The sequence below is a fragment of the Nuphar pumila genome, chromosome 2, assembly GCF_984573655.1.
Source record: "Nuphar pumila chromosome 2, dmNupPumi1.hap1.1, whole genome shotgun sequence".
Lineage (NCBI taxonomy): Eukaryota > Viridiplantae > Streptophyta > Magnoliopsida > Nymphaeales > Nymphaeaceae > Nuphar > Nuphar pumila.
In genome coordinates, this window is record NC_143250.1 from 131,847,525 (window position 1) to 131,872,331 (window position 24,807).

The 24,807-nt window shown below is 37.7% G+C and overlaps 1 protein-coding gene across 1 annotated transcript in view; it reads left to right on the forward strand.

The window, feature by feature from the left end:
- The window catches only part of LOC149847128 (uncharacterized), a 41,362-nt gene extending 19,051 nt beyond the window's left edge, over nucleotides 1-22,311 (forward strand). Inside the window, exons 7-15 of the mRNA XM_089993284.1 lie at nucleotides 9,972-10,244; nucleotides 10,328-10,464; nucleotides 11,980-12,166; nucleotides 12,321-12,380; nucleotides 12,474-12,734; nucleotides 19,347-19,599; nucleotides 20,358-20,563; nucleotides 21,507-21,557; nucleotides 21,635-22,311. Of these exons, the coding sequence (XP_089849410.1) occupies nucleotides 9,972-10,244; nucleotides 10,328-10,464; nucleotides 11,980-12,166; nucleotides 12,321-12,380; nucleotides 12,474-12,734; nucleotides 19,347-19,599; nucleotides 20,358-20,563; nucleotides 21,507-21,557; nucleotides 21,635-21,922 (1,716 nt within the window). The 3' untranslated portion in view covers nucleotides 21,923-22,311. The remainder of the gene's footprint in view (nucleotides 1-9,971; nucleotides 10,245-10,327; nucleotides 10,465-11,979; nucleotides 12,167-12,320; nucleotides 12,381-12,473; nucleotides 12,735-19,346; nucleotides 19,600-20,357; nucleotides 20,564-21,506; nucleotides 21,558-21,634) is intronic.
- The last annotated feature ends 2,496 nt before the right edge of the window (nucleotides 22,312-24,807 follow it).

Genomic DNA, 24,807 nt, shown 5'->3' on the forward strand with positions numbered 1-24,807 from the left:
TATAGTAAAGCGGGTCTAATAGTCGTCCTATAAAACTTTCCCTTCAACCGCAATGGCATTCTACGATCGCACAACACTCCAGTAGCACTTTTCCATTTCATCCACCCAACCTTTATCCTATGATTTACATCTCCATCAATTTCTCCATACTTTTGAATGATGGATCCCAAATATTTGAAATAATCATTCACCGGTATATCTTGCTCACCAAGCTTCACTACACTCCCATCACTACTTCGTTGCTTACTAAACCGACATTCCATATATTCAGTCTTACTCTTACTCAACTTAAAACCTCTAGCTTCCAATGTCTGTCTCCATAATTCTAACTTAGCATTAACCCCAGCTCTAGACTCATCAATCAAAACAATATCATCAGCAAACAACATACACCGCGGTACATTTTCTTGAATTGATCTCGTAAGCTCATCCATCACTATCGCAAATAGGAAAGGGCTTAAAGCAGATCCTTGATGTAACCCAACCGTTATCGGAAAATCGGTTGTCACCCCTCCACAAGTGCGGACATTGGTTATTACTCCTTCATACATATCTTTAATTATACTAATGTACTTGAGAGAAACACCTTTCTTCATCATTGTCCATCAGAGAACGTCCCTAGGTACTCTATCGTATGCCTTCTCTAAATCAATAAAAACCATATGCAAATCTTTGTTCCTCTCTCTATTTCTCTCAATAAGTTATCTAAGAAGATGTATAGCTTCCATAAATGATCTTCCAGGCATAAAACCAAATTGATTCTCCAATATCATGACAACCTTCCTCAACCTAGACTCAATCACCCTCTCCCAAAGTTTCATAGTATGACTCATGAGTTTTATACCACGATAGTTTGTGCAATCTTGTATATCACCCTTATTCTTATATAGAGGCACCAAAGTACCCTTCCTCCACTCATTAGGCATCTTATTTGTCTGCCAAATCTTGTTAAAAAGATTTGTCAACCATTCTAAACCTTTCTCTCCCAAGCATTTCCAAGCCTCGATAGGTATACCATGTGGGCCAACTGCCCTTCTTGATTTCATTTTCTTCAAAGCCTCTGCAATTTCTTTCTTTTGAATCTTGCGCATGAAGTCACGATTCATCTCATGAAAAGGAATGGACAAGTCTCCAAGATCTTGAGCATGACTTTCATTAAATAGCTTATCAAAATAATCTTTCCATCTCTCCTTAATCTCCTCATCTTTGACTAAAACCCTTTGCGTTTCATCTTTGATACATCTAACCATACCCAGATCCCTCGATTTCCTATCTCTCATCTTTGCAAGCCTATAAATATCCTTCTCGCCTTCTTTGGTATCCAACTTGTCATAAACCTTCTTATATACCTTAGCCCTCGCGTTTCGAACAACTTTTTTAGCTTCCTTCTTTGCTATCATATACTTCTCCAAATTCTCATTATCACGACTCTTACTTAGATTTCTATAACACTCTCTTTTAACCTTAATAGCTAATTTGACATCCTCGTTCCACCATGATGTATCACCTAGTGGTGCACCGCCTTTAGACTCACCCAATACCTCCTTAGCTACTTTAAATGAAAACTAAGTATATTTAAATGAAAACTAAGAAATAATCAAATAACTAAAAAAGCAAATTAGTACCTGTATTCATCATTGCTTCGCGAAAGTAATCGAAGATTTGAATGAACATATATTAAATCCTCTGCACGCTTGCTGGTGAGTTTGTTTCTCTTCATGTTGTGGATTTGAGAATATGTGCTTCAATTTCTTTCACAACAAGATGAACTAGCAGGCTGCGATAGCAATCTTAATGCAAGACATTGGAGAAGAGGTGTTTCTGATCCAAATGTTGGCCACCATGTAATAAGATCTATATTATCTTCTTCTCTCGTGAATAATGTCGGTCCATATAATCTCGAAGATGAAAATTTTTCAAACTCTTGTGTGATTTGATGTAGAAGATATGCTTCTGGAAAAAGTCTTGTTATACACATATTTTTCAGCATCTTTTTGGTGGCTTGCAAATGACACACTAACTGCACAAGAATCGGTCATTGCCTTTCTCTTCTCATATTCTTCTTGTATTTTCTTGTATTGTCTTCGCATTGTCTCATCAATTTTTCTGCAAGCTGAAATGCCATGTCCTAGTATCTTCAACAAATGAGCCTTCACTCTTATGTAAGACCCAACAAAATCTCTTTCGCAGAGCTTGCATCAAAATCTTTTGTTTCCACCACCTTCTTCTCCAGTTTTTGCAAGTTTATCTACATGTACCCATAGTGGCCCCACATCATCAATCCCACTGCAACTATCAGCAAAACTAGCAGCAGAACCCACATGTTGGGATGAGGATGACGCAAGTCCTTTCCCTTTATCCGTCATTTTTATCCTGAAAACACAAAAAAAATACATTCAAAATTTTAAATCAATTATACAGACTGACATTATCTTACTATAAAATCACCAAGGAGGGAGAATCTGCCTCTCCTCTGCCAAAAACAGAGAGCAGGAACGAGGGCTCAACCCCCTTCCCTCTCGAAAATAGAGGGAGCAGGGGGGGGGGGCTCAGCCCCTCCCCTGCTAAAAACAGAGGGAGCAGGGGGGGGCTCAACCCCTCCCCTGCCGAAAACAAAGGGAGCAAGGGGGACTCGGCCCCTCCTTTGCCGAAATCAGAGGGAGCGGGGGGGGGGGGCTCGACCCCTCCCCCGCCGACACAAGCAGAGAGCGAGAGGGCACAGGGGGGCTCGACCCCTCCCCTGCCGACCCAACAAGAGCAAGAGAGGGCGCAGGGGGGCTCGGCCCCTCCCCTGCCGACCAGCAAGAGAGGGCGCATGGGGGGGGGGGGGCTCGGCCCCTCCCCTGCCGACCCAACGAGAGAAAGAGAGGGTGCAGGGGGGCTCAGCCCCTCCCCTGCCGACACAAGCAGAGAGCGAGAGGGACGTACCTGTGACGAGGGAGAGGAAGAGCTTCGGAGGTGGCGTCGGGAGGAGAGGGTTGCATGGGAGAGGAGAGGAGTGATTTGGGCAAAAATTTTTTTTGCCCTAATCACTCCTTTTCATTGGTTTTTTTTTAAACATCCGAAATATGGATGAAAACAACCCTGGGTGCGTTGACTGCACCCAGGGTCATGTTGACCGCACCCAGCGTCGCATCGACGCGGGTGCGGCACCTACTTTGCCGAGTCTCTATGACACAGGCCATAGCTAAATGATACTTCAACCGGGAGATACCGCGAGAAAAAGTATTATAGAAAAAAGTTGCACTTGATTTTCAATCGATTTTCACTCACTGCTTAAGTGCCCCATTGCCATGTCGGGTCATTTGATGTCATTTTCTTCTAAAAAAACTCAATAAGAAGCAAAGAATAGGGATTGTTTTAACTTAGCCTACTTTGTTGAGTGAAAAAAGGGTGAAAATGCACTCTTATGTGAGAAAACCACAAAAGCCTCTCCCTTGTGCATGAATCGACCCCCAAGTCGCTCTCATGGCTACTAGTAGGGATGCACACGAGCCGGGTTCGAGCTGAGCTTGGGCTGACTCGACTTGAGAGGAAGAAGTGGTTGTTCAAGCTGGGCTCGAGCTCGAGCTGAGCTTGAACAACCTATGTTCGGGCTCTGCTTGGCTCGAGTTGAACATATTTATAAAAAAAATTTAAAGTTTGTGTCAAAAGTTCTTTTTTAAAAACAGTATGTGATGGGATTTGAACCCAGGTCACTTTTCAAAGAGACAACTGACACACCCACTACATTAACAACTCTTTTTGTGTTCAAATATAGAAAAATAATATACATATATAAACTCTAATTTCTCTAATTTCTTTATATAACTATGTGAACCGAGCCTAATCAGGTTTATGGAGCCTAACCGAACTGGACTACCTGGTCAAGCTCAGGTTGTTTACATGTACCGAGCCTAAACTTTTGTTCAAGCTCGGCTCATTTATTTTTCGAACGAGCTCGAGCCGAGTTTAAACGGGTCGAGCTCGAGCTAGCTCAGCTCGTTGTGCATCCCTAGCTACTAGGGTGTTTGGGTTCTCCTCTAATGACCTCTACACAAATGGGGAGGTCAGTACTAGGGAGTTCTTCAAAACCTAAGTCACACAGACTCGCCTAGAAGGTCGACGCACCCGCGTCGACATGCCCTGCCACGGGTGCAGCTTCGAACACAGGGCGGACACGATCAACGCACCGGGGCCGAGTCCGTTCACATTTTAGACTCGGTCAACTTTGATTGAGTCTATTTTTGTCCATTTATTAAAATTAATTTGGACTTAGGTCGGGTTCGGACCCGACCCAGATCCAAGACGGTATCGGGGTTGGATCTTATATATATATATATATAGATATATATATATATATATATATATATATATATATATAGTTGTGTCCCCGTGTCACACCCACACCCATACCCGTACCCGCACCCATGTGACATAGTTTAAAACCCAAAACTAAAAAAAGTAAGTTTCGGCTCTTTTTTAAGTGTGCCTCCGGTGTATCGTATCATATGGTACGATACGGGGTTATATCGTACCATATTCTCGATATGGGTACGATGCACACTTGCATCGTGATACAAGTGTATCATATTTGTATCACATTGAAAACGCTCATAGTAACAATATGTATCGTACAATATCGTGCGATACAGTACGAAACTTACAACACTACTTTTAAGTTTTAACACTCCCCCTCAAGCTCATTGATGAATAACCAAGAGTTTGTCAAGTAAAAAAATAAAATAGTGGAGATGGCAAAGTCTTATTGAAGAAGTCCGCCAGCTGAAACTTTGATGAAATCTATGGCAAAGAGATGACCATATAATATATTCCTCTCTAACACAGTGGCAATTCGTTTTGATGTGTTCTGTACATTCTTGAAATTTATGATTGTTTGCCTTGCACTTTTGTCATTGCAGAATAATTGAGATGATTGAATAAAAAAATTTCTCAGATCTTCGTGCTTACACCAGATTCATACTAATTTAATTATAATAGTAGCCATAGCTTGGTATTCAGTTTCAATAGAAGATTTAGGCACTTTTGTTGCTTCTTGCATATCCATGATATTAGCGACTCACCTTGGAATATAGAGTAACTTGCACTAGAGCGTCTATGTCACATGGGTGCAGGTGCGGGTGCGGGGATGCAACACTTTAAAACAACATGGGTGCGGGGGTGCGGCAAAAAAAAAAAATCAGACCCGGGTAGGATTCGGATCCAAACCCGTGCTTATTTAAAGCACGCATGTAGGGTCCTCTCCCACGCGAAAGCAGATCAGGTCATGCTGAACATGAGCGTTTTTGCTCATGCACACATCGTGGCCGTCTGTTTGCATTTTGGATGAATGTCACGTAGTTTGTTGACTTTTTAGCTTTTTAAAATGCTAATCGGATGGCCACGCAACATAACCTAATCTGCTTCCCCCTCCCCATGCTGCTCACTCTCTCTCCTCGCTCGCCTTCTCCCCCCGCCGCAGGCTCCCATTCGTTTTCCGATCACCTGACGCCGGCAAGCCCCACGTCCGGCAAGCCACCCAACGCCGGTCTCCGGCCCCCTTTCAGGTGAGCTCCCTCTCGCCTCTCTCTTTCCTGGGTCTTCTTCTTCTTCTTCCTTTTTCATTTTTTTTTACATAGGGTCGGGTTGATGGCACCAGGTGCCGCACCCGCACCCGTGTCGCGTCGACGCGGGTGCAGCACCTGGTTAGCCGAATCCCTGTGACATAGTACAGCGTCTATCAAAAGTATATCCTCCCCAATTTATTTGTGTGAGCATATAAGTCCAAAGCTGATTATGAAGCTAAGAAGAGACCCCTGGTAATAGAATGCTTGACATATTTCACAATGCAAAGAATAACGCTCATGTATGGAGGTTGGTGATTCTTCATATTGACTGACCACGTGAAGAGAATGCATAGTTGTCAAGATGGGTGGTGGTCAAATATGTGAAATCTCCAACTGATTGACAATAAGGTGCAGGGTCTTCCAATAAAATCCATCTGTATTTCTCATTTTTGCATTCAAGACCTCTGGTCTATATATATTTTTGTCATAAATATACCAAATGTAGTGATGATATCAGCAACAAACTTCATCTGCAAAAAAATGTAACCTCAAGGTCAATACGTGCAATCTCTAAGCCTAAAAAGTATTTGTTGAAAATTTGGATCTGTCATCTGAAACTGTATCTGAAATCGTGTTTTTATGTTCTCAATGCTATCATTATCACAGGTACTCTCATGTCATCAATGTAAAAAAGTATTAACTTTTTCTAAAATACAATCATCACCCTAGTTGTCAAAGGCGCTAGGCGGATCGACTAAGTGGGCCGGGGCCTAGGAGGACTAGGCGGTACCCCAAATAATTTTTTTTTTAAAAACACACAAAATATGTAATCAAACTGTTAAAATTAATAGCAAACATGTATACAACATAAAATCAATCAACAATAAGCAATAGACAAAACATAACATGTCGAATATTGTAAAGCACTTATATTAAACAATCTGCTAAAAAATGAAGAATAAATAAACAATTGAATAAAAAAACCATACAACCAGTGTTATTAAAAACGCGCCTCAAGGCGCAAAAAGCGTGCCTCGCCTCAAGGCGAGGGGCTTTGTGCCTTGAGGCGCAGGCATAAGGCGCAAAAGCCCTGAGGCGCACGCCTCATACGCCTTGAGGCGTACGCCTCAGAGCGAGGCGCGCCTCAAGGTGAGGCGTACGCGCCTCAAGGTGAGGCTTTTAATAACACTGGTTTTGTCCTATTGAATTTTCTCTCCAACTTTTTCTAACTTTTATGCAGTGGGAGTCCAACTCAAACACCAATCTTTTGCAAGTTGTATGAAAACAGTAAACCCCCTTATGAAATTAAGAACTAAGTGGGTAATTAACTTTATCCTATGTCATTAGCAAATTATACTCTCCAACAGCTAGCATATGCCATCTGAATCTCTCTATATATAATCCATAGATACATGCCTATCGAAGAAGGAAATTATATAATTGATTTTCATGCCCACTTTTCCCCTTCAATAAAGTGATCACTTATATGTTCATCATATCCACATTCACCTTTTTACACAGAATTAATACCAGGATTCTCTTATCGATCTATTATTATCTCCACTCCAAAGTGCTCCCTGTGGTGTGTCTGTTCATATGTGCTTTGTGAGAATCTTTGTATAGGTTTAATCGTTCAACTTTAATTAGTTTGTCCTGGAATTTACTATTCAAGTCATAAGCAATAAGTTAGATTCACTTTTAGTAAGATTAGAAGTGTAGTAGACTATTATACAAGAATTTAAAGATGGGCCAACAATAGGCCAATTTTCTGCTCAGACTTAAATCTTATTCTACAAAAATAATGGATATATAGGTATATATATAGAAACATCATCCCTAGGATTAGTTAAATAACTAGATCTTAGAAAAGGGTGTCACGTTAATGAAAGTGTCACGGTTGTTTCACTGCAGTTTATACAACTGTAACAGTTGAACTGTTCTTGCTTTCTCAATAGCATCCACACTGGGAGTGTTGTATTTTGCACGCTGTCTCATAAAAAGATGCAAATCACAGTTGGATCAGTAAAGAGAACCATAGTTTCACTGGTTACTTAGCTTATAGAAACGTAGTTTTCAACACATAATTTGACAAGTATAACTAATTTAGGAATCAAATCCAATAGTCTAACTTCAAGCACATGGTATAGGTTTGGGAATATATAGGATTCTGGCTAATTGTATTGGTTCGCTTCTTATGTCATAAAAAAATATCAGATCTCTTTTCATGTTGGGGATCCCTCTCATGTCTTCTTTACCCTTTTACTTTACTTTATTTAGAGTTTCCATTCATTGGCCAGAACACTGTGTGCACATGCAAACAAACTTATTTTATGGCATAATAATGTAAATGCTCTTGATACTAAGTATTTAATCAATTTTATCAATCTTTAATTATTCCACAATACAATAACTAAGTTGTTTGTGGCTAAATTTACTTCTACTGCCATGGTTTGATGTTAGGTGTATGATATACTGTCATGGTTTGATGTTAGGTTTTATACGTTAATCTCATATTTTTTAGAATAATCTCATATATTTTAATTTCTTTTAGTTAATCTCATATATTTTCCAGTTATGTAATCAATTTTTTAGTTACTTTTATATGTTAATCTCATATTTTTTAGAATAATCTCATATATTTTAACTTTTATAGGTTAATCCCATATATTTTAACTTTTGTAGGCTAATCTCATATATTTTTTAGTTATGTAATCAGGTTTTAGTTACTTTTATATGTTAATCTTATATTTTTTAGTACTTATTTGACATTTTCTATTTCTTATTGGTTGTCAATTTCATCAATAACGCATTTCTTTATTTATTTGTATTTTTAGATATTTTTTTATAATTTTTTAAAAGTTTTCAAAAAAAAATTTTGAGGCTTACGCTTTACGCCTCAAGGCTTACGCCTCGCCTCGGTTTTTGGTTGAGCGCCTCGCTACGCCTCAACGCTTTTCACAACACTGCATACAACTAACAATGTTAATGAACAATATACAAAAAATAAAATCCTGTATGCAAACAAATTAACAACAATAGACATAAAATAAGCAATAGACAAATAAGAAGAAAAAATGAACAATTGAATAAACAAACCATGCAACTGGCTGCTCAAAAAAATTAATAAATGAACTGGATAATCAAACCATACAACTAACAATGTGAATAAACAATATACAAAAAATAAAATCATGTATACAAAAAAATTAACAATAGACTTATAAGAAGAAGAAATGAACAATTGAATAAACAAACCATGCAACTGAGAATTGACAATGTATATAAAAGGCAACTATATAATTTAAACACAATTAAAGCCTTAACAATATTAAATTCACAGCCAAGTCTTAACTAAGCTACTGAAATACAGTATAATTAATAGGAAGAAGAGGAAAAACAAGAAGGAAAAGGAAAAAGGAAAGAGGACTGAGAACAAGAGAGAGAGAGAGAGAGAGAGAGAGAGAGAGAGAGAGAGAGAGAGAGAGAGAGAGAGAGGCATACCTCTTGGTCTTCCTCTTCTTTTTCTTCTTGCAAAAACCCAAGAGAATCAACAATGAAAATGAGAGAAAGAGAGAGGAGGGCGTACCTATCGGACTCTTGGTCCTCTTCTTCTTCTTGCAAAATCCCGACACCAACAGTGTGAGAGAGAGATGTACCTTTGGCCGTCTTCTTCTTTTCGTCTTGCAAAAACCAGAGACAGAGAGGAGAGCAAACGAGATAGTCGCAAAAAAGGGAAGTGGGAAATTAGGGCCCCCTTTCCCCTTTTATATCGGCCGTATGGTCAACCCAAAAGAAAAGAGGACTGATCTATGCTTAAGCCTAGGCGGTCCCACTCTAGGCGAGCTAAAATATGGCCCCATCACCCAAACCTAGTCGCCCTGGGCTGCGCCTAGCTCGCCTAGGTGCCGCCTTTGGCAACTAAGATTATCACATGGAAATCCTTAATGCTATCAAATTGTTCTGGTAACACAAGCACCGAGTTTTGTTACGTTCAGCAAAATAGGTACTTTCTTTCATTTGACACGTTAAACAACGAAGTGTACAATCTTGACTATCACTGCTTTTACTATAGAAGTCCCTCATATTTTTATGTTGTTTCTCTATGCAGCTTTCTTTTTTCGAGAACCTTTTTGTTTTTTATGTTTTTCCTTTTTCCTCCCTTTCGGAGTTAGGAAAGATGGTCCTCAGTTGATTTGAATCAGAGACTTCTTGGTTAAGTTAAAAGGTCCCTAACACAGTAACACTCATACTCGAGCCACTTGAATTAGATCGCACAATAAAAAACAATCTTCTGAATGAAATTGGAAGAATTTGTTTTTTTTTTCATGTTCTTTCCTTCTTGAAGTCATTCTTTTCAGTTGTGTTGTATTTAATGTTGTTTTTTCAACTTCCTATGTTGATCAATTATTTATTTTGGATGTTTAGGCATCAGGTGGAGGTGTGCCATTTGGCAAATTGGAACTCAAATGTGTTAAAGCTTTGTATGAATCACGTAATATAGTTCTTGAAGAACTACAAAAGTTTAGCAAAGCATTTGATCAACCAATTGATGATTTGGTGGATGTTTTTCCTGGTATGAGTTGGAATGAGATGATTTCATCTTTTACACGTGTACACTCAGACACCCTGAACTCTGAGAGTTTGGAAGAAAGGAATGATGATAGACAGTACATGATCAAATCTCAAAATTCTTTGCAGGTTCGTGATTACCTTGGTCATCTGTATCTTCGGTTCTGTTTGCTTTACTTTATATGTTATATTGACTGACTCACATATTTTAGAAAGCAAATGGAACGGTTGATCTTGGTGCTGATGGGAAGGTGGTCCAATCATTTTCCAATGATGAATTGTTGGATGCATTCCATAGCCTGGGGATCCAACTGTCAGTGATATGGAATGCATTCTTGAAATTTCACAGGTATGATTCTTGCCCTTGATTCATCACAACTTATGTTGGTCCTATGGGCTATGATAAAACGCCCCTGCAATAATAGTTTTGTAGAAGGTATCACAACTAATCAGTTATTGTTGCGTATACCATTGTTTAATTTATTGGAAGAAAATATGGGGTCTAATTTCATTGGTTAGGCAATTAATATCATACTACATTATATTTGCAAAATAATTTTTATAAGACACATTATTGCATCTGATGAGGGACAAGTTAAGCTGGAACTCAGGTTTTTCAACCTCAGCTCAATTCAAGTTTGATGATCCGAGCTTGAGATGGCCTCAACTGAGATAAAGCTGCAGGACCAGAACTCTTGACCTTCCTTTTGCAAGGTCCCGTGGTCATCTACCTGCGGGATACATGCTTTTGAAAAGGATTGTGCAGTGAACGGGTATTTTTTTTTCAATTTAGTCAGCCTATTCAGACTCATACAGGTTTGAGCTCACCCATTTATCATAAAAGCTTGATATTGGCTTGTTGTGATCAATAAATGAGCTTCAGAACCTGAAGTATTTTTAGTAGCTTGGCTCATAACCTGCCTCTGCTTCGGATATTCTTAAGCCTGTAATTATTGAATACGGTCAATTATACAATACATGAGCGGGTCATGGATTTATGAAATGTGTCTATAACATACACTTGTAAATGTTAAAAGGTCAATCAGGTTCTGCTGCACTGATTAAAATTCCAACAATGCTTGTAGCTCTAACAAACTCCATCTTGGATGTGCTAAGAATAATCAAAGTGATCTCACATAAAAAAACCCATAGGGAATTTGTAAAATTAGAAGTGGCATTAGTTTCTCAGACATTTTCTGAGCACATGATGTGAGGAAACAACGGTGTCCCACCACCATTTGCAGGTAGACATGCATGTGTTGTTAAATGTAAATAGACTACATATTGAGTTAGAAAACTCGTTAACAATGCTAATGTGCATCATGTTTTCTGAATGACATGTAAGACTTGAATTTGGCTTGTAATGTGATTAGTTTGGCAGGTTTTTCCTTTTTTATTCACTTTCTGCTTCTAAAAGGCGTGGAGTTTAATTTGCTTATTTAGACATGTGATATTTGCATCAGATTCATATGTTTAATGAAATCATCAAGTAAAAATAAAGAATATAGACAGAAATTGGTACTTTTATCAGGATGTCTTTTGCTAGTGAGGCTCCTGAAGTTTTTTTTTTAAGGCATCTCCCTTTATCTGTTCCTTTGTCTAGGTAAAAACTGCAGGTGGTTGGATTAGCTACATTCTTATTGATGGAAAGAAGCCCCTAATTTGTGAACTTTTCTACATTTTTTTATCTCTGAGCTTTTCTATCGTATTGAAGAGTAATGGTGTTTGTTGTTAATTAGCTTAGTAAGTCAGTGCCAGTCTTCATGTAAGTTAAGGCATTGGTTCAGTTGTTTTAGCATCTAATTATCATATTAATGGAATGATTAATGATTCTAACGAAGCACTTTAATTGCATAATCTTCAGAAGCAATAGGGCGAAGATTGTAGAATATCTCCGTGAAGTATGGGCCAATGATAGGAGGGCTGAATGGTCTATATGGATGATCCATTCTACGGTGGAAACCCCACACCATAAACTGAAAAATGGGGTTGAAGCATCTCATTATACAGTCCTTGGAAAAGTGAATGTCCTACGGAAGGCCAGTGATGATGTATGTCATAATGAAATTCAACTTTTTATTTGATCATTCATTTGTATGGCTAGTTGTGCCAGGGAGCTATAGCTCATCTGCGGGCCTAAAATCTAAAGTTAGTCACAGAATAACCAATGCCAAAGAATGAATCTTTCTTTCTTTTTTTGTTCAGCTGTCACAAAGTGCGATTTCTCGTGCTGAGCTGCACAGGCGGAGTATTGCACAAATGAAGGTATCCTATTTCATTATCTGGTAAAACTTCATTTATGCAGTTGATGATTCATGTCTGAATAATTCTGGCTGAAATTATGAGGATCTTATGCAGATTAATACTCAGTCAATTCAAGACATGCACATTTTTGGTGATCCTTCTCGTGTTCCAGTTATTCTTGTAGAGCAACACAAAATCAATGGTCTGGATACGGGCACTGTGGGTGGAAGCTTTTCATTTACTAATGCAGACCTGAAAGATTTTTCTGACATGCATACGAGAGCAGGGGCTAAGCCTGTACTGAAGTCAGTGGGTACTGGACGGCGAAGAAATGCACGCCAGTTGTCATTTGTAGTCTTTGTGCATGGTTTTCAGGCATGTGTTATTATTTCTTTGTTTCATTTTTGCATGGTTTGTTACTAGTGCCGTCTTTATTTCCTACTTCTATCCTAGAAATAGAATCTCGTGTTTTTCGCCATTATACAATGAAACATGCTTGTCCCACCAGAATATATGCTTATTGAAGGATGCTTTAGAAGTAAAAATGAGGAAGACATTGACATGGTCTTAAGAATAAGAGGAAGCAATCAAAGATCAACAAAATGATGGGACAATATCAAGCTTAATTGAATAAAAGACGAGTTTGGTTTGGAAACAAGAATTGTACAAATTACTAAAAACCAAGGGATCAGTCTGATATATAATTCAGCAGAAATTTGGTTTAAATTCAAAAGAAGTTTTGGTAAATTCATATATATATATATATATATATATATATATATATATATATATATATAAGAATGGGGATTGTGTTGCCCCTTTTTTCATTAGGTCATGTTAGGACCCTCCAAAAATCATAGTTTTAGGTGTTTTATGCTTGATTTCAACGGTTAGATGTGTTTATCATTGCTTATTTATTAAGAAGCAAGCTTTGTTTCTAATTGATTTGATGTAAAAATATAAACACTTTATCATCAAATTTTAGGACAATATCGACCATTGATTCTTTTACCTCTTTAAAATAAACATCTGAGCATAAAGATGCTTAATCAAAAACACGTGTTCTATTGAAAAACAATGATAAGCACATCTAACTGTTCAGATCTAGCATAAAACACCTAAAACTATGATTTTTGGAGGGTCCTAATGTGACCTAAGATAAAAGAGGTGCAGCACAATCCTCTCTCTCTCTCTCTCTTGCTATGTGTGTGTGTGTGTGTGTGGTAGTTGCCTACCACTTTTTTAGTCTACCGGCATTTGAAGGGTTTTTTTTCAAGTTTTCCATAAATCTAACAGTACAGATGCTCATATCGCTGACCCCAATTGTTTTGGGATGAAGGCGTAGTTGTTGTTGTTGTTGTTGTAACAGTACAGATGTGTTCTACATGCTTGATTTTATAGGAATCAACTCCTTTATCGTCAATTCTTATATGCAGGTAGGTTTTTATATGGTTTAAAAATCAATGGTCTAAGATTACATAAATATTCAAGACTTAAAAGATCATATTTTTTATTCGAAAAAACATGATTGAAGTGTTGTTTCCTAGCAAATCAACCATGATGAACACATCTGCAGGGTCAGATTTGCGAAAAACAACCCGTAAACACTGTTTGCTCGCTGTAGGCCGGTGGTAGGCTAAAAAAAGTGGTGGGCAGATACCTTTTTCCTATATATATATATATATATATATATATATATACAACAACAACGCCTTCATCCCAAAACAATTGGGGTCGGCGATATGAACCAAAAAAAGAAAATCATTCTGGGTCTTCCACATGAATTCTTCTCTTCCAATCATTTCTATCCAATGCCATGTCCTCGGTGAGGTTCAAAGCATTCATATCCTTTCCTATCACCTCCATCCATGTCTTCCTAGGCCTACCCCGACCTCTTTTAACTAACATATTTTCCCATTTCTCCATCCTTCTAACTGGAGCATCATTAGGCCTTTGCCTAATATGTCCAAACCACCGTAAACGATTCTCTCTCATCTTATTTTCAATGGGTGCAATGCCTACGTTCTTACGTATCTCCTCGTTTCGAATCTTATCTTTTATTGTATTTCCACACATCCATCTTAGCATACGCATTATCGCTGACCCCAATTGTTTTGGGATGAAGGCGTAGTTGTTGTTGTTGTTGTTGCATCTTAGCATACGCATCTCAGCTACACTCGTTTTTTGAATATGATGTCTCTTGACAGGCCAACATTCCGTACCATATAGTAAAGCAGGCCTAATAGTCGTCCTATAAAACTTTCCCTTCAACCGCAATGGCATCCTACGATCGCACAATACTCCAGTTGCACTTTTCCATTTCATCCACCCAACCTTTATCCTATGATTTACATCTCCATCAATTTCTCCATACTTTTGAATGATAGATCCCAAATATTTGAAACAATCATCCACCGGTATTTCTTGCTCACCAAGCTTCACTACACTCCCATCACTACTTCGTTGCTTACTAAACAGACATTCCATGTATTTTGTCTTACTCTTACTCAACTTAAAACCTCTTGCTTCCAATGTCTGTTTCTATAATTCTAACTTAGCATTAACCCCAGCTCTAGACTCATCAATCAAAACAATATCATCAGCAAACAACATACACCACGACACATTTTCTTGAATTGATCTCGTAAGCTCATCCATCACTATAGCAAATAGGAAAGGGCTTAAAGCAGATCCTTGATGTAACCCAACCGTTATAGGAAAATTGGTTGTCACCCCTTCACAAGTGCGGACATTGGTAACTATTCCTTTATACATATCCTTAATTATACTAATGTACTTGAGAGAAACACCTTTCTTCATCATTGTCCACCAGAGAACGTCCCTAGGTACTCTATCATATGCCTTCTCTAAATCAATAAAAACCATATGCAAATCTTTGTTCCTCTCTCTATTTCTCTCAATAAGTTATCTAAGAAGATGTATAGCTTCCATAAATGATCTTCCAGGCATAAAACCAAATTGATTCTCCAATATCATGACAACCTTCCTCAACCTAGACTCAATCACCCTCTCCCAAAGTTTCATAGTATGACTCATGAGTTTTATACCACGATAGTTTGTGCAATCTTGTATATCACCCTTATTCTTATATAGAGGCACCAAAGTACCCTTCCTCCACTCATTAGGCATCTTATTTGTCTGCCAAATCTTGTTAAAAAGATTTGTCAACCATTCTAAACCTTTCTCTCCCAAGCATTTCCAAGCCTCGATAGGTATACCATGTGGGCCAACTGCCCTTCTTGATTTCATTTTCTTCAAAGCCTCTGCAATTTCTTTCTTTTGAATCTTGCGCATGAAGTCACGATTCATCTCATGAAAAGGAATGGACAAGTCTCCAAGATCTTGAGCATGACTTTCATTAAATAGCTTATCAAAATAATCTTTCCATCTCTCCTTAATCTCCTCATCTTTGACTAAAACCCTTTGCGTTTCATCTTTGATACATCTAACCATACCCAGATCCCTCGATTTCCTATCTCTCATCTTTGCAAGCCTATAAATATCCTTCTCGCCCTCTTTGGTATCCAACTTGTCATAAACTTCCTTATATACCTTATCCCTCGCGTTCCGAACTACTTTTTTAGCTTCCTTCTTTGCTATCATATACTTCTCCAAATTCTCATTATCACGACTCTTACTTAGATTTCTACAACACTCTCTTTTAACTTTAATAGCTAATTTGACGTCCTCGTTCCACCATGATGTATCCTTACCTAGTGGTGCACCGCCTTTAGACTCACCCAATACCTCCTTAGCCACCTTTCTCATGCCACCCGCTATCTTATTCCACATTGATTCTGAATCCTCCTCGAGACACCAATCAACTTCCTTAACTACCTGCTCTACAAACATTCCTTGTTTAGCTCCTTTCAGTGCCCACCACTTAATTTTAGGATCTATCCTATGTCTATCCCTTTTGCGGCATTGTCTAATTCTAAGATCTAAAATTAAGACTCTATGTTGTGTAGTTACACTTTCTCCCGGTATAACCTTACAATCGATGCAACAACCCCTATCTCTCTTTCTAAGTAGGAAAAAATCTATTTGACTCGTATTAACCCCACTTTTAAATGTTACTAGGTGAGACTCCCTCTTCCTAAACCAAGTGTTTGCTAAGATCATATCATAGGACAAACCAAAATCTAAAATCATTTCTCCACTTTCGTTTCTTTCTCCTGTACCATAGCCTTCATGGATATTCTCAAATCCATCCCTACTAATGCCTACATGCCCATTAAAGTCACCGCCGATGAAAAGCATTTCTCCATAAGATATCCCTTGTACTACTCCATCTAAATCTTCCCAAAATTGACGCTTAATGGAATCATCTAAACCTACTTGAGGTGCATAAACACTAATAATATTAATAAACTCCGAACCTAATACTAATTTAATAAGTAAAATCCTATCACCCTTCCTACGGACCTCAACTACATTATCTATAAACTCACGACTCATAACAATCCCTACTCCATTCCTATTCCTATTTATTCCTGTATACCAAATATTATATCCTTAAGGTTCTATCACTTTTGCTTTCTCACCTACCCATTTGGTCTCTTGTAAACATAAAATATCAATATTTTTCCTACACATAACATCTACTAACTTAACTGTGAAATACTGGTGACTATGCTTTAAAATATAATGAAGTCCTTTTTTCTTGTCTCAAGTGTGTGTTCTGTGTGTGCTTTCCAATTACATTGGTGCTATCTTGTAGACCATTCATCTATGTCATCAGGCATATTATACCCAATGAATGAGATGTTGATGGTCTATGTAGAGCTGGACATGCTTAAGATATTAGCTTTGGCCTTTTCTTGTTTTCTATCCATGGGTTGTTATTGTAACCTTGGGACCCATTATTTGTTATTATCAGAGAAGCTTTTTCCATTTAATGCAGGCCTAACTTGAGCCTTGGTAATCTCAGCCATTTGATTTGCTCTATGTAACAATTGTCTAAAGAATAAAGCATCCTAGAGAGTACAGAATGTTTTAGGCAAATGTTGATAATGGGGGAAAATTCGAGAAAGTAGAGCCCATAAGAATGTGAGCTTGGCTTACTTTTCTTTGGTATTTCAACATTCTTTTGTTTGCAAAATATACTTGGGACAGTTGTGAACATGGGTAGTTCACATTTTCAATTATTTGCAAAATGTCTTGAAAGTTGAAACCTCTAAAAGTACACTGAGTAGGTCTCATATTCTGGGGTGCTAGGGACAGATTGGAGCTAGTCCTATCCTTCTGCCTTTGCCTGAAGTGACTGCTCCAGAGACTAAACCGAGCATTTTCATGCTGACAGCCCAAATGCTTTACCGATGCACCAACTAGTGGTGTTCATTATAAATATTTCAGTAAATAAATATATATTATATGTATTTAATACATGTTTTAAATATGTTATATTTAGTATATAACATAAATATATGATACCTCGCTAGTTCCCTACGTGTGTGTGGATGGTAAAGCTTTTTGTTGGAAACTTGCACTTTCTGGCAAAATCTTGCTGGATTCATAGAATGTTTCAGATCTGCATCTTCAGTCAGACTGACCATAAAAGAGGTGTAAGAAAAAGATGTGGTTACTTTTGGAAAACTGGTGTTTCTTGTCAATGCCTTGCAGAAAATAATCCAACCCTGCCTCTATCCTATACAAACAGAAAACCAGGAAATGGGAAAAGGTTAGCACCATTTCCTGCCACTCATTGAGCTCATGGAAATGCAATTTCTGGCCATCTTGATCCCAGGCCAAGATAGCTGCATTTGCTGTCCCCAAACATTGCACATTACCTCTGTCAAATGGATAAGGGAGTACACCAAAATCAGTGAACTAATAGTAACAGAGGGAGCACAGCAGGAGGGCTTCTTGGTGCTCATATCGAAAAGTATCTGAGGAATGTGCTCTTTTTCAGGTTGTTTTGCAACTTTTGCTTATTGGCAGTGAACAAAAAGGTTGCAGATTTCCTCCATTGCAAGCATGGCCTTAGTTCTCTGTCCTTCAGTATTTAAACCCATACTGGTTCCAGAAAAGTAATTATGTGTTTACACATTATACAGATGCTCCTACATAATATCTGAGCTGGTCTCAATGCCTGAGCTGGTCATTATATTATTAGAGTTTCTACACTGGATTGGCTGAAACATTTAGTATTTTAAATATTGTTATCACATAAAGTTGGTGTAAGTTTTAGGCTTCAATTGTTTTAGATCTTTAAACAATAGAAAGAAGAAGATGAGAGGAAGAGAGGAGAGATAAATTGCAGCAAGTCCAACAACCGTCAATGAGCATATGGCTGGATGTTCCACAGAGATGAAGTATTTATTACATTAGGGATCACAGATAATTTACATATATGCCCCTGATTAGTTACATAATGATTCAGGACTGAAATATCATAACACAATGCACTATATTACAGATATGCCACATTAGAGCATTTTCCCGTGTTGGAGCATGTTCCACTATGGTCCACAAAACAATATCATGTTCATATAATGATCAACTTCCTTGCTAGATTACTCTTCTAAGCGCTATGTTAGACTGATACATTTCTTTCCCTGAATTGATATTTTTATAGTTACCACTCAGTTGATATAGGCTTTGTAGCAGTTACTTGGTGTGTCATTTCCTTTTATTGTTCAATTGTTAATCAGTTATTAGAAGGATATTGCTAGAGAACGTAGTTCTGGTATTGCTACATTCCAATTTGTTCTTGTCCTTTCATTATATTGATTGCAAAGTTTTCACTGCCAATACTCTGACATGTACTTCTTTGTTCCTCAAACATTGAGCTAGTTTCTCATTTTAAACTTGTATTTGTTCAAAAGTCTTACGAATGAAGCTCACTGACCTTTCACTACCAATGGCTAAAGCTAACAACATTGGCATGCTTGAGTTATATTCTTTGCATGGATCTATGAGATGAATCAGTTGGCATCACTTTTCTTACATGTTACCTATAAGTAGGGGCATCATCTGGATTTACGGCTTGTTCGGAATCAATGGCTTCTGATAGACCCTGGAGCAGAATGTCTTATGTCAGAGGTGAATGAGGAGAAAACAACGGGAGATTTTGGAGAAATGGGTGCAAGGTTGGCCGAAGAGGTGGCTTTTTTCGTGAAGAAGAAAATGGATGCAAGATCTGGAACCTACAGAAATGTGAAGCTGAGTTTTGTTGGGCACTCCATAGGAAACATCATAATTAGAACCGCCATAACAGGTATTGAATTCTGGTATTATCTTTTTATGTGATTGATTTTCTAGATAATGGTATTTGATTTTTCATTTTTTTATCTTCTGGTCGCTTTCCATTCTCTTGACAAAACTTCAATCACGTTATATTCTTTATGGGAAGATAGGGATTGGAGTCCATGGTTTTAGGGATGATTTTTTTTCTTGAATGTCCAAGCTTTTGTGCCAGCAGATGTTTGCATGGGCTGAGGGTGCTCCCACTTGCATATGGGAGAATTCATATTCATGCTAGTTTTGGCATTTAGGACTTGGTGAGGGTTGCTGATTGCAATATCTGTGGACATATGCATCTTTGTTGATTAGGGATCTGTGGACATATGCATCTTTGTTGATTAGGGATCTGTTTCTAATCATAAGCATACATTCAGCTTGTCGTGTTTGATTTTTAACTGCCTTTTTAAAATTCATTTGCCCCTTAAGCAGTTGAAACTGACTATATTGATGCATGTACACACTGTTTAGATTATTTTGCCCCAGTATTTTGGATGATCACAGCTTATAGATATGTTGAGCTTCCCATCAAGTATACATGTAAGCAAAAATGCACGGCTGATGTAGAATGGAGATTCATATTCTAATCATGTTTCTCTAAATGCATATTGCTTTCAATACTAGGAAACATTTTTCAGAAATGGAAAGGGCATGTGAGCACATTTCAATGCACCTAGGGTATATATGCAAGTTTGATACATTACATATTGATGGACCAATTTTTTGTGTTATCAGAGCCTGCAATGGAGCCATACCTAAAATACCTACACACTTACATGTCAGTTTCTGGCCCCCACCTGGGATATTTGTACAGCTCAAACTCTTTATTCAACTCGGGACTATGGCTTCTCAAGAAGCTCAAAGGGGCTCACTGCATCCACCAGCTGACTTTTAGTGATGATGCTGATATGCACAATACGTTTCTCTACAAACTCTGCAAGGTACATTATCTTCAACATGCTTCGTTGTCCATCTCTTTAAGGCCAAATATTGTGGGTTTTTCTCTTGAAAGGATGAGCTGCTGAGTTGAGTTGGCTTCACAAACTGTGGTTGATCCAAGTATATCAATGATTGAACAACAAGGCTAAGGTCATAGTTTAGTCAGCTTAGAGATATTCTTAGAAACATTCCACACATTTTTTTCAACTATTGGATTTATTCAAATCTAAGCTGAAGTAGGGTGTATTCTCCAGTTGTGTGCATTATTATCCTGTGGACAAAAATGCATTATTCTTCTCATCTTCAGAGAAATGATGGGTCACCAATTCTGCATGCTGGCTATCTATTTCACATAGTAAGTCTTTAGGAGCTAATTTAGTTAGACGACATTGCATGACCATGAAATTGACAAGAGGAATGCTGGTTAAATCATAAAGACCCCGTTTGTTTCATTCCCATGTAAGGGAAGTCTTTCATGAGAAAGGACGTGGCTTTCTAAAAACTCCTCCAGATCAGCCTTCCGATGAAAGTTCCTCCATATGGGGGAAGGTTACATATGAAAAGAGGTGGTGGGTAAAAATGGGGCCAACATGACACTTTTCCACCATGATCTGTGATGTTTGTTTCATTCATGGTGGGTAGGGAAAGGGAAGCCAGCTCAGCAATTTCTTATATAAAACCGGTTGAAGCTAACAGGCTGAGTGGTTTTTGCTATTACCTATCAAATTATGCATCATCCTGTATCATGGTAGGAAAAATGTCTTGAGAAACACACAACAATGGTTATAATTACCAAATGCTAGGGAGTAAGCCTTTAGAATCTGCTTGGTCACCAATAAGTCCACATTTTGAGGCCAGATATCCTTGGTTGCATTTCATTCTGTATTGCCTGTAATATTGATTTTTCTGGAAATGATTTCTAACAAAACATGCTTGCTATTGCAGCAGAAGACATTAGAGAATTTTAAGAACATAATCCTGCTATCCTCCCCACAGGTATCTTTATTCTTTAGACTGTTATTTCCATAACTATTTATGTTAAGTCACTAAGACTTTTCTGTGTCCATCCTCAGGATGGCTATGTACCATATCATTCGGCTCGAATCGAGTTCTGCCAGGCATCGGTCCCTGACTCAAAAAGAGGACCAATCTTTTCAGAAATGTTGAACTCGTGCTTGGATCAGATAAATGCTCCCTCCATGCAGCAACGCACTTTCATGCGTTGCGATGTTAATTTTGACACCTCAACTCAAGGTCGATCCTTGAATACCATAATTGGCCGTGCTGCACACATTGAGTTCCTAGAGACAGATATTTTCGCAAGATTTATCATGTGGTCATTTTCAGAACTCTTCACCTAACCATGAGGATGTAACATCTTGTGCATCTGTAAATCCTTCCTCCTCTTGCTAACATGTCTTGGCCTGCCTGTTTTAGTGGGCAATCTTGGCGAGGTTTGTAGATTTTCTCCTTGGTCCTAGCAAATTTTTTCTGGGCAGTGATGTTGTTACTCTCAACACGTAGTTGCCACTGTTCTGATCCTAAGCTAGGGTTTAGCTGAGCCAAAGGGTTTTTATCTGGGCAGAAGAGTTGTAAATTTGTCCCTCTATTCTTATATTGTAAATGTAAATTATGTAGCTTTGCCTTGTGATACTGTAGTTTTGTCATATTTGAAGAATCATGACATAGTTTCAGATCAGACGGTTGGAAGGTTTGTTCAATCATTAATAATCAAATATTAGTTCTTCTACCTTTTATCCAATCTCCAAATCTTCCACAATCTTAGAATAAAATACTTTGCACCTTGTCCGTTCTATGTAGGGGTGTCAACGGCTCCTGTTTGGTTCGAACCCAGGTGGAACCAGACCTGGCCCCTATTTTTGGGTATGGTATCGGGTCTGGACCCATATCATAAGAGAAACTATACCTGGACCCGATGAGAACTACATGAACCAGACCTGGGCTATACCCGGTAAAATAATAATTTTTTTCATTTTTACATTGAAAATTTGTGGGTCTTAACCGGAACTTGGTTCAGGCCGGGTTTGGTAAAAAAATTCACAAACCATACCTGGCTTCATATGTATTAATCGGACCTTCGGGTCCAAACCCAAGTCTTAAATTGAGTCTTCTTATTTATCACTATACCCGGACCCTATAGGATTTGGTATGGGTCAGGTCTGGGTAAATCCGACCTGTTGACTCCCTTAGTTCTATGGTTAAAAGGGGCCTCATTATTTAGTCAATTTGAATGGATTGCTCATTTTTACTCGAAAAAAACCAGCAGCCCCGAGTTTGTTTAGCCAACCTGTCCAAAGCTTTGAATATACTAACTTGGCTCTGTTTGGGAGCCTTGCATTGAAATGGTAGCACCATTTTCATGTGTTGCCAAAACGCAGTGTTGAGGATGGAGTTGCTAAAGATATTTTGATGTGAATGGTGTTGAGATATTGTGTTGAGGCGGAAAATCCCATCTTCATTGCAGTGTTTTGGCAACACCACTGCTCCCAAACACCCAAACAGCATAAAGCATGAGAGCACTGGCGGAAATTGCAACACACTTCCAATTCAAAGCTCCCAAACAGGCCTTGATGTGTTCCAAAAATGGTCATCAACCACGTGAACAAGTTATCATCGACTTTGATGATAACTTTGATTATCTTATCGTGAAGCATATCAGGAAATAATATATGAAAAGTTTTTTATACGGAAAATGACTATCGTATAGCAAAATGACACACTTCTTAAAATACTCCATAATTTTCAAATTTTGCCCCCATGTCCAAATTAGCAAATGTCTGACACATTTCCCAAACCTCTTAAGGTTCACAAGATATATCGGTACACTCTCCTGGTATTGCAAACTCTCACTAAAATGTAGATTCATACATTTTTTTATGGACCTCATGAAGTTCGCATAACCAAAATTTCAAACCTCATGTAATTGAAACCTACGTAACTTTGTAAATACCAACTAAATTCTCATATATAGTATAACATTCATGAGATACCATGCAAACTTTCTTTCAATGACTGGTCCTCAAGGAAATTTGCAAATATGTGATGTTTTGCATATATAACATGTCAATTTTTGTGAAGTTCACACTCCAAAATGACTATCACAAATAAAGCATTAAATTCACATATATAGTATGACATTCGTGAGATATTATGTGAACTACCTTTCAGTAACTAATTCTCAAGGAGACCCATAAATATGTGTGATCTGTGCATATAACATGTTGCGAATTTTTGTGAAGTTCGCACTCTGAAACAATCATTGTAAATAAGCTATTGGCATGTGAATTTTCATAAATTTGTGTATTTGCTAAATTATATATAAAGTCATTGTTATTTATTTTATTTTTTTTTCTTTGTTTTTGGAAAGAAACCTCACCCTTTTTCCTCTAGAACCCTCGGCATTTTTTTTCCTTGCGGTGATTCTCGTGAACTTTTTTGTTACATTCTGATGAGGTTGCGGTATATTTTTTATCGACTTCCCTAGTTAGGTTGAAATGTGAGTTTCATACAAAAATATAGATATGTATATTGTTTTATTTCATTACAATTTTTGTTTATAGATATAAGCATTTAATAGCCCATGTGTAGTTGTTGTGGATGTTTTTTGTATGTTTTATTTAATATTTGTCACCAGATTTGCAATTTAGAGGTTTACTATGTTTAGGGTTTTTCACACACACACACACACACACACACACACACACACACATATATATATATATATATATATATATTTGTTTGTGTTGTAAATTATTTATGTTTGTTTGTGTGTTCTTTAGTTAATATTTAATATTTTTGTATTGGTGTAATGAGGCTATGGTCGATTGTACACAAGCATTGAATAAGAGTTAGGAGTTATTATGGGTGGTTGATTTTCAGAGTAGTTGTTGTAGATAATTATGTTAATTGAATGCATAAAATTTATGTAAATGATATTTTCTCACATGCTATTTTCATTAGATGAATGCTATGTTGTGTAGTTGGTGTAGGTAGTTAATGATGGCCTCTGAAAAGATTAAAGTATACTATTGTAACACTAATTAACCTACTTGGAGATCTATAGTGGTCTCCAAAAACAATAGCTATAAGAAATTTATAGCTTTAATGTCTTATAAAACTAGATAATGATCCTCCAGTATGGTTATTCTTCAAAATTAGATAGGCAATATATATAAATAGATATTTTGGATGATGATGTTGTAGAATAAATGTTATTTAGTGATGA